The following is an 11,061-nucleotide window of genomic DNA, read 5'->3' as shown; positions in this document are numbered from 1 at the left end:
TCGGTATGTAGGTTAAAGTTGGTGCACTTGTACAAATACCTGCCCAGGGCTCCTGTGCCCGGGTACAGCAACAACAGGAAGGGACCCGTCTGCGTCCAACGCTGAATCCGCAGCAATGGCGTCCTCTCCAAATCCAGATAATCTCACCACACAGATAGTCTCTATCTTGAGTGATGCAGGTCTGATCCCATGCACACTTGTCACACTGCTCCCTCCTTGTCAGAGCACGCAGCAGCGTCTGTCTCACTGACTAAGCTACTGCTAAAAGGGTAAAGTCCCTACCTTAGGGCCTTCCCTACACAGCAGCTACACATCTACTGGTGAGTTGGGCCTAGCTGGGGCCTGGGGGTAACCTGGCCTAGTGTACACACTCCCCCCCCTCCCTTATCCCAGCTCCAACTGTCACTTCCCTCTCCTGTCAGCCACAAGCTCCGCCGCCTATTGGCTGCCTGGCATCAGGTGGCCTGTCTGCCTCTGTGCATTCTGGGGACTGTAGTCCTCCATGACCCTCTTTGTCATTGGGGCCGCGTGCGTGATGTGTAATGGCCGCCGCTACTCTCCACTGAGCCTGCGCAACTATGTAATGGGCGCCGCCTAGCCTCCCTGCACCTGCGCAAACTATTGGGGCCCTCTGCACCGCGCGCGCTCTTCTGCTACTCTTTCTGTACTAAGATGGTCACCACGGCTATCTGTGCATGCGCTTACCTCCGCACATGCGCGAGCATCAGGACCCCGACGGCGCCGGCCAAGATGGCGGGCCAACCGGGAGAAGTCGCCGTTCCCTTCCCCCACTGCCACCGAGGTAAGGCAGGGGCAAGGGAAAATCAGGGGACCCCCTTACACTTAGATTAAAAAATATATATTATTACAAGAACATTAAACGCAGACAGTTCCTTAAAATACTTAAAATCAATCTTCCTATGAGGTGGTCATTTGATACCCACAAAGCTCTTATCGCTCATGGGAAATGTGAGCGACTTACATATCACTTATTAGAATTACCACTATCAAAAAACTTTTTTGCACTATATGTGTATGTTTTTTTTCCTCTTTCATATACCCCTGGATGTGAGTGCGCTCCTGTCCCTCTGTCTCTAGTTCTTAAAAAAAAAAAGTTAAACAAAGAATCTAACTCATGTTATCGTCTAACATTGATCAGATCTTTTCCCAAAAGGGTCTTGAGATTTCACGTGCTCTAGAGAGAACACTCCCTTAGTTGAAATCTCATTTTCATATTACCTTGGTGAGACTTATGTACTATTCTTCCTCCATTGAAACAACATACACCCACCCCTGTCGTATATCAGCTACTTGGTTGACATTTTTATGCCTTTAAAAAAAAAAAAAAAAAAAAAATACCTTTCAATGGACTTTAAACTTTGAGTCAATATAAAAAAAAAAAGACCTCACAACTTAATTTCTCTAATACTTCACTGTTGCGTTTGTGTTGTTAACGTACACGGCTGCATCTAAAATTTGACAGCCTAACGTCTATTTTCGCAGGAGAAACAGATCGGTCTTTTGCACCTCTTAATCATGAAATGTTTGGCATACTTTGATTCATCTCAATGCAACGGCCACAAATATCTATTTGTTATTATTGCAAATTGCTGCTGGGCCCAGGATATCTTCATATTCAATATATCCCTGAAACTAATTGGTGACCTGTTATGCACAGAGGATATTTCAAGAATGTATGGTTTTCTTTGAGGCTGGGTCTCGTCTACAGCCTGCCCAACAATACATACACCACTTTTAGTGGGCCATCAGTGATAACCCCCAGGTTAAGCCATATTTTAATCCCATCTCTGGCAACACAGATGTTGACTCGAGAACCTCAGTCCTATACAACACAGGCCTGGTTTGAGAGGTCATAAAAAACAATTGGTGTATTTTTAAAACATTTATAATCAATGTTAACTCCGGAAGTACTAGATGGATTAAAACATGCAATATTTTTTGCCATATAGATTACAGAAGTGGAGGGTTGAATCTTCTCGATCATTGCTTCCTAAGGAAAGAAACCGTGAAACTGGGAGATTCTTGTGGACTGTCCTTCTTACAGCCTCTGGAGACAAGACACAGTTGAGAGTGGTATTGCACGAGTGGGCCCTCTTGACATCTGCAATACGCGCTCCCTTTAAATATAGAAAAACCATGGCAAGTGCCTCAGAATGCAAAAAGAAAATCAGCATAGAGCAAAAGAAACTTACACTACCATGGCACATATTATTATCAGCTGTAGCACACCCGTTGGTGGTCATTTGGACAGACTTGTAAGCTTGATTCCAGCGTTAACCATTTGGAATCATTGCACCTTCCATTCTCTTCTTATTCAGCTGTAGTAATAATATTATTGTCTTTTCCTTCTGTTTCATTCACAGGCTACAGATCATACCAGGGAAATAGTACTGTATATGCCTCTAAATTAAATGTGGTAACCTTTTGAAATGAATGCAGTACGGAGGTGCACATATTGAACCCTTTGAAGTGAAACAAATTATAACACAAGTGATTAAGCTTTCCTCAAGATTCTCTTTCTAAGGCATCTGTACAATCTTGTGAAGATGTATTAACTTGTGTGTGTGATAGGAAGTGAACGCATTGCTAATTGTATTAATGACATCTCACTATCTTCAATAAGGAGGGTAAAAAAAAAAAACATTCACTTACCTTGTACAGTATGAACATGTAGGGAAATATGATACTACAGTAAGTGAAAGAAATATTAAAAACCCAATACAGTCCATACATGTAGCCATTACGTTTTTACAATGTGTATTATTAGCTACTGATCCTGTCTCACAGTTACAGATGTAGTCAGATTTACTGCCACCATGAGCGCAATTTGGAGCGGCTGGATCACAGCCTAAGTGCGTCCACTTTGAGGTTACATGCGATGATTGCCCAGACAAGTGAATTTCCCAAAGAGATTAACGCAGTGAGGGTCCCTGCTTCCAAATGGGACCGCCACAGTGTTATTCCTCTTGGACCAGTCATCAATCTGTAAGAGATGCGCGGAGGAAAACAGAGAGAAGCAGTCTCTCTGTCTGTCTCCCCACGCATCTCTTACAACAGCTCTCTATTTTTATTATTCATTTTAGTACGCAGTATTGGAGCATCACTGCCCACGTGACCAGGACATTTAAACTTGCAGCAGATACCAGCACCCCCTACACGGAGGTCTGAACCTCGGGAAGCAGGGGGTCTCCAAATCTGAAACGAATGGGGGTCAGCGTCGGAGACCCCCAGCTTCAATACCGTGTACTAAAAAAATGATAAATAAAAAAGAGAGCTGATGTAAGAGTTGCGCAGTGAGACATACAGAGTCTGCTTCTCTCTGATGTCTCTGCGCAGCACTTACAGACTGGTGGCTGGCCCGGGAGAATTAACACTGCAGGGTGCCATTCAGAAGCAGGGATCCCCCACTGCGCTATCCCGTCGGGGCACCAAGCATTACTGCCCTTGTGGAAACGGGGGGGGGGAGGGGGCTGTGATCGGGCCGCGTTCGCCAGCACTTCCTGGTGCCCACGCCGGCAGTAAATCTTACTAAACCTGTATGTTGCACCACTTTGCATTAATGTCTGAAAATGCTTCGTGTTCGCTACTCAGAACAATTTGGACCTTTTTTTGAGGTACTGTAACAATAATAAATGGCATAAATATCAGTTTGCATCTCTATATTCTATACATTTTGTTATACTTGTGCATAAATTAAATATAAAAAGTATGTGGGTGTGTTAACCTTGGTGTCTGGTAGATAATAGTCAAACCAAATAAGCATATGTGCCTTGAAGTATTATGGTCTTTAAAAGCATAGGCGCAGAACAACTACTACTTTGAGCATTGTCCAATTGAAAATATTTCAAACTCCACTCCATTACTGTACTTTAAAGAGTAAATAAACCACGGATTGTAATTTAAAGTCCTAACACACATGTTATGGTCTTGAAGCTGTTTGGATAATGGTTTGTGGGAGGGGGGTGGGGGGGGATAAAAATATAAAATAGTGCAATTCTCATTTTACACTTTTTCAATTGGTTCATTCGGTAGCATTCGATATCCCAATGATTCATTATCTTGTGGCCTTACATTGTTATACGATCCAATTTTCAAATATTTTTCCCACTGTTCTAGCGAAAACGCTCATAAGAGTTGGGGGCCCCATATCTCTCCACCAGAATTTCCGATGGCAAATATACAGAGTCCCTTAGATTGCAAGCTCTTTGCGGACAGGGTCTCCTTTGTACTTATGTCATAGTTTATGTTGCGCTTATCCCCATTGCTTGTCATTTATTTACCTTGTATTGTCATTTTGTAAAGCAACGTGTATATCGTTGGTACTATATAAATATAATTATACATACATATAAACAGTGCAGTGAGTGCATGATACAGTATGAGTCGAAATGAACCTGATACTGATGGAAAACAGATGGTTAAGTAAAACAAAAGAATTCACAACACAAATTAGTCTGAATTGAATTCATTTAATTTCACACAATGAATAACATATGAATAGGATTTTTTTCTTTTTTTTTTTTAGTTAAGTGCTCTATACTGCTAACCTGATTTGGTAGCGAAAAAACTGAGCTTTCTTTTAGAAAAAAATGTTTAAAAACCAACATCTAGGATCATGAAGGCGCATGACATTAAAGCATGCCAGATGTATCTAAGCATCAAATAACAGCAATTCCATATCCATTTCTTTAAATGTACAAAAATGCTTCATGAATAAAAACTGTTACAAAAAGAACATTTCAAACAATGTACAAGTTTTTTTCTTGCCTCTATATTCAATAAAATACAAATACATTTTTTTGCTCTAAAATATGTTTACATACAATCAAAGTAGAACATGCAAATACACTTTAAAAAAAGGCCTTTAAAAACCACTTATGAATACAAACTAAAAATTAGCCAGCACGACTTATAAAACAATCTTGTGCCCCATTCTTTTTTGTTTTGTTTTGTTTTTGTGTTTTTTTAAATATATACATATATAACACTTTTATGTGCATTACTTAAGAAATAGCTTAAAAAAAAAACCAACATGGGACTGAACTGCACGCTCATGTTGACCGATTGGCAGAGCTTTCACATTTCTACTTAACTTTTGTTTTCCTTGTAGTGTAAATGTAGACCGGTGTGTATGGAGCTTCGGGAAGTGTTCCTGTGGACGACATGTGCTTCTAATTGAGTTGGGACGGTGTTCTGCTTGAATAGAACCTATATAAAATTAGCCACCCAGCAACTGCTATTGGCCATTGACAGGGTGAGATAACTCTTTGGAGGCCGGGTGAAAATCTGATGTATTGGATTCCCGAAAAAATTCAAGATGTCTTCTGAGACACACACATGAACACCAACATTTTAATGTCACTGGAAAAACGTCATGGGCTGAATACTTCATCTTTTCAATAATAAAATGTCAGAATGCTTTACTGGAATATTTAGAAGTCATACGCTAGACAAGTGAGGTTTTAGCCTCAAGCCTAAGACTAAATCTGATATGATCATTGTATACAGCATCATTCTGCAAGTGACTTTCTCATATCTGTAAACACTTTCATTCATTCCTATTAAGCATAACTGTAAATGCAATAACACTGTTTTAGCCTATTTTAAACCATTAGCATGCTTATTTACAATTAACTAAATGTTTTTTTGGACTGCGTAATGGATTACCAGCCTATACTCAACCTGTGTAGCAACATTTTAGACAATGTCTGCATGCTTACACTGAGAACCAACCCTCGCACAGTGTAGTTATAACTTCTCAAAGATGCATTCATTTTATAAAAGAAAGTTACTGTGATAAACACATATGGGGGGCACTCTAGTGCACATATTAACCAAATTGGTCCTGGAAAAAACTGGAGTATTTGCAGTCTGTGGTATTTTTTATTGGACATGAAAATGTTCATAGATGTTGCACCTGAGATTGGGAAACCACATATTTCCCGACATCTGATGGCATCAGCAAATAGACCTTTCATTGCCTACAAAACAACATCACTGTGAATACGCTTCATTATGATCCGACATAGATCGGTTGGTTCTATTTTAAGAACAGAACAAACCGTTTTATGTGGCCGTGAGATCTCATTTACAACATGTATGGCTTTCATATTGGCCCAGGAAAATGTATCACGGTCTGCAAAGAACCAGGGACACAAAGCAGACTTCTCTGTTGCATGATATTGATATACTGTAGAGACTCCGTCACTCAGCAAAGCACAGGTTTTACAGGTGCACTGTAAAAAGACAGAATCTAAGATTGAACAGAGGACTGACAATATATTCTTCATCTAAAATCCCTCCAACATATGCTGCTTTTGACAATTTGGGTAATGTGAAGGGAGTCTGATTTTCTCAAAGTTTTGCTAGTCACTCCAATTTTGTACTTTCAACTCTCCTCTTAAAAATAATGCTATATTTTCAAAGCTAGATCTGGTAGAATTTTTGGCTTAGTGCAAATCAGAAGCACGGCTTTGATAAATGCCTCCTTTTCTACATAGTCCACTGAACCATATTCCAAAAGGTTTTATCTTAAAAATACATTAGACCACTCTAATTTCTGTGGTAGAAACTATAAGGAGCGTGGTTGACATTTTAAAGAGCTTAGGGCCCATATATTAATATGTGTTTTTGGAAATGTAAATGTCCTGTCAGTCTGCGAGAAAGTAAGTGCGAATATGTGCAGTACGAAGACTGCTTTCTGCCGATAGATATTATTAGTAAACTATATCACTGCATTGCATGCCAAATCCAGTACCGAATAGGTTCTAAAGTAGCAAATAGAAATGATAGTAGATGAGTGTCCAAGAATCCCACTTTAGGCTACACGCTACAGCATGAGATGTTGTTATTCCCTTTTAAATCTAAAGTGTATTGTAATGCAAAGTTGAAGGGAGTCAATGCAAATATAACCATTATTATGCTATTAGACAATGAGAGAATCATGGCAACCAAAAAGTGTCTAAATACCTGGAAATATCCCTTTCAGGGCAAAGTTATTACAGTGAATTCTGACTTCTTCCTACAAATGTCTTGGGTCCTTTAATGTCATGTCAATGCTTCCATATGTTGTAACTCATTATTTTACTGGGCTTTCAGAATAGATGCTGGAATTCATATCATTTGTCGAAGCAAAGCCAATGGCTACAGTAAAAATCAAATGAAAATGTACAATTTGAACTGACCAATAAAAAGACTATTCGTCACAGACCGTTTGCATTCATGCAGACTGATAACTTTATAATTACATTATGTACAAAAATCACTTTATTAAGGCAACCACAATGTGGACATTTTTTCCCCAATGTGGCTTTAATACAATTGCAGTGGTGAAACCCTTTGATTATTTTCAAGATAAGAACACTTGCTCTTTATTTAACAAATAGTTGCCAAGATATCGAACTTTCTTATTACTAGGATGTCATTTGTAGACAATGAAAAATGTTTGCATTTTCTTTATAAACAAACCACAAACTTTGCTACGTCGTTTTTGGTAATTGGTGTAATTTTAAAGTTGTACAGTTCTCTTTACAAGTTTGATTTACTATGTATGCTACCATATAATGAATATAAAACAGATACATTGTGGGCTTGCTAAAATGCCAGAGTGGGAGTGCTGATGAATATCTGTTTCATATTAATCAAATGTCATCACATTTTTAATTTAATTTTTTTTTTTGATAGAGCTTGTGTGTTTGCCTACACATGTATGAGGCTACACTAACATTTCTTGTACTTTATCTGGGTAAAAAGGCAATTAGAAGTGAGTGATGTGACATAGCTTGAAATGACACTGCTGACGGCTGATTGGGACATTGGAGTTGAAGAAAACCCCCAAAACAAAATACAGATTACAACCAAGATCACAGTTGAGGATTTTACAGATTTTTTTTTTTTTTTACAGTGTTCTTTAACAGGATGTTTTTTGTTTTTTTTTAAACTGGCCATCACAATATCAGAAATCTCATGTATTAGTAGTGGAAGTGAATTCAGTACAACTTTCCATTAACGCTATTACTTCTATTGGGTCTTGCAATGCAGAATAACGCATTGCATACTCCACAAGAAGCAAAAGGTACAATGCTGCACATCCATTAAGTTCTAATGACTATTGAAAACATTGCAGTTATATATGACATACCATGGAGATACTGATTTAAAGTCTAGTGCCAAGAGATCACATGTCAACCATATTAAAAAGTTGCTACTTGTTATTCTCTTAAAGAAAAAAAAAACAAGTCTGGTGCAGCAGACATTATTAAGGTAACCTGTACCCCGTTATGCCATTTGTCAGACCTGATATGTTTATCACCTTGAACCATCCAGTTTATCATGATCCTACGGAGTGTTTTCAGATTCACCTCTTTTTGCCTTTCTGTGCCTTTTTGCGTTCACCTCCTGCTCCTCCTCATTGTATTTTCTCTTTCCACCTCTTGGTGCACGAGAAGATTGAGCTTCTCTTGCCATGTGTATTACTGCCTCAATGGTATCCTTGACTGTGTCTTGACTACTCATCGCCAACTGCAGAGGATGAAAAGCAGGCCTTTGACCTCGTTTGCTGGGAAGGTCGACACATTTTTCCAGAACTGGCATTTGGTCTTGGGAGTCTTCGTCAAACAGAAGTGTCTGCTTCCTGGGACGCCCTCTCTTCTTCTTTACAATGTTATTGCCCGTCTTTGATTGTCTCTGTAATCGCTTGGCCTTTAGGATTTTGTTAACATGATCCATGTTTTTTTTGGTGGACAGAATTTTATTGTAGTTGCACATCTTCCGCACCTCACACTGGATCGCTTCTATCTCACAACGTTTGAATCTTTTCCGAAGTGACGCATTGGCTGTTGAAAAAGAACAGATAAACATATTGCAATTAGACATACAGGGTCCTAGCAAGTTCAAAACCCAAATCCACTCCATAAAATATATACACACATTTATATATACACACATTTTTTTGTGTAATTTCAAGTGCTACTAAGTAGGGACCAGAATGCAGACAACAAGAGACAAAAAGGCCCCAATGCTACAGTACTTCCTAAATATGAGTCATTTAGTCTAATACTTTGGCCAAAATATTCTAAGCCTACAACCATGTCATGGTTGCCACAATTTGTTGTTACATTTGGTGCCACAATAAATATGTAAAAGTGTATTTTTCTATGACAAATGGCACCACATACAGAAAAGAGTAATTACACAAGGGTTCAAATGTAGCTCTGGTAGCTGTATTGGCCCCGAAGAAATGTAGATTAGTTGTAGGTTGGAATACCTTTGGGGAGGCCAACATTAGGGATTTTAAAAATGAATCTAATGTACAAAGCTTTCAAAACCTCCCAAAAATTTGAAGAAAAAAACAATGAGGTTTCAAAATCTGGGGTACTATTTCATCTATGAAGATCAGATGATGACCTGATAAAAGATCCATATGGGACCTGAAACGTCTGCTGTCCTTGGCTGTCACACTAAATGGAGAACTTCATTATGAACTTGTGAGTAGAGCGCTACATTGTATCTCTGTGTTAGAGGAGACCTGCACTTTGAAGAAATTGTTTGTCCATGTTGTGTTGCTCCTCACCTGAAACTGTTTCCCTGCACTTTGGAATTTTACTGTGTTTATATATATATATATATATAGTTATTTTACATTTGGTCTGGTCGATAACTTATTAAAATGGGATATTTTGCGATTCAAAATCCTCCGTGCGGCACTTGGAGCAACTGGACCTGGACCGCAGCCCAAGCGTAGGGTGGATTTCACAAAGGATTAACACAGTGGGGGTCCCTGCTTCTGAATGGGACTCCCACAGCGTTAATCCTAGCGGGCCGCTACTAGTCTGCAACAGCTGTGCAGAGAGATCAGAGAGAAGCAGTCTCTCTGTGTCTCCTCACACAGCTCTACGGCTGCGGCAAGGCAGGGAGCGCGCTGGCGCTCGTGCGCGGTGACGTCACGCTCCCTGCTTGGCCGGGAGATTTGTGGCCAGCTAGGTGCGAGCAGGGAAGGGGTGATTTTGGGGGCGAGACCATGACGTCACGGAGCTGGTTCGCCCTCATTGGGAGAACTGCTCATGCCGAGCATGGCCACACGCATTGCCTCAATGTGTTTCATAGCGGCCAGCGTGAGCGTGCCAGCCCGCTCTGCTCCACCCTGGCCGAGGCCTTACAGCAGATCGCAATACTTGTATTATGATTTTGAGTACATAGGATTGGAGCGTGGGGTCTTTGGAGCTGAACCACATTAATTACAGGTCCTGCTTCCTGAGGTACCATAGGGGGACCCGCCGCTTCAATCCTATGTACTAAAAATAATAAAACAAATAGTGAGGTCGATGTGCACACGTTGACCATTTTTGCCACCATAAATATTGCTCAAAACGTATTATCTGCAAATCAAGTTAGTGAAAACTTAAGATATTTCATTTGTATTTCTTCTAAATGGTGATTTCATAACAAATAAAAAGTTACTGTATATTGTATACTGTAATTGCATATATTATCTGTTTCAGTAACTATTGGCTTCTCCGTAGACACACCAGTTCACAAATTCGGCCCCTCTACAACTCTTATCTCGTGTTAACTCTTTAATAGTCCCTACGAACACTGTATACATTTGATAAATGCATACAAATAAATTAAGAGCTACAATAGATTGGCAATTTTTTAAATGGTCCTCACCGATATACTAAAATACTATACTTCGGTAATGAAATACACTAGAAGGCAAAGCATATAGAATAATTGTGATGCAAGGAAATTAAAGAGGGAGACATCTGTTCTTGTGTAAATATGCTTTTGGATCACTGGTTTCCCTTAGACTGCTTCTCATTAATTACAATAGAAAATACATTTTCCATATGGAAACTAAAACCACCTACGTTTGTGGCTCACGGAGGACAGAGAAGACAGGAATATAGTCATTTTAATACTAAAGCTTGTTAGTTAAAACTCATTATACAATATATCAGTTTGGTTATGCCTCAGGGCATTTACAACAGCATTTTGAAGAAATAATTTTTTTTTTTTTTTTTTTTTGCTCAACAGCTGTGC

General features: G+C 39.4%; 1 protein-coding gene across 3 annotated transcripts in view; it reads right to left on the bottom strand.

Moving 5' to 3' along the window:
- Positions 1-4,474: 4,474 nt before the first annotated feature.
- The window catches only part of SETBP1 (SET binding protein 1), a 232,179-nt gene continuing 225,592 nt past the window's right edge, over positions 4,475-11,061 (bottom strand). For all 3 annotated transcript variants that reach the window (XM_075585307.1, XM_075585318.1, XM_075585328.1), the window contains one exon: positions 4,475-8,855. In XM_075585307.1, the coding sequence (XP_075441422.1) occupies positions 8,359-8,855 (497 nt within the window). In that variant the 3' untranslated portion in view covers positions 4,475-8,358. The remainder of the gene's footprint in view (positions 8,856-11,061) is intronic.

Source organism: Ascaphus truei, chromosome 1, assembly GCF_040206685.1.
Source record: "Ascaphus truei isolate aAscTru1 chromosome 1, aAscTru1.hap1, whole genome shotgun sequence".
NCBI lineage: Eukaryota > Metazoa > Chordata > Amphibia > Anura > Ascaphidae > Ascaphus > Ascaphus truei.
The sequence above is the reverse complement of the archived record's forward strand: the minus strand, read 5'-3'. Positions and strand labels throughout refer to the sequence as shown.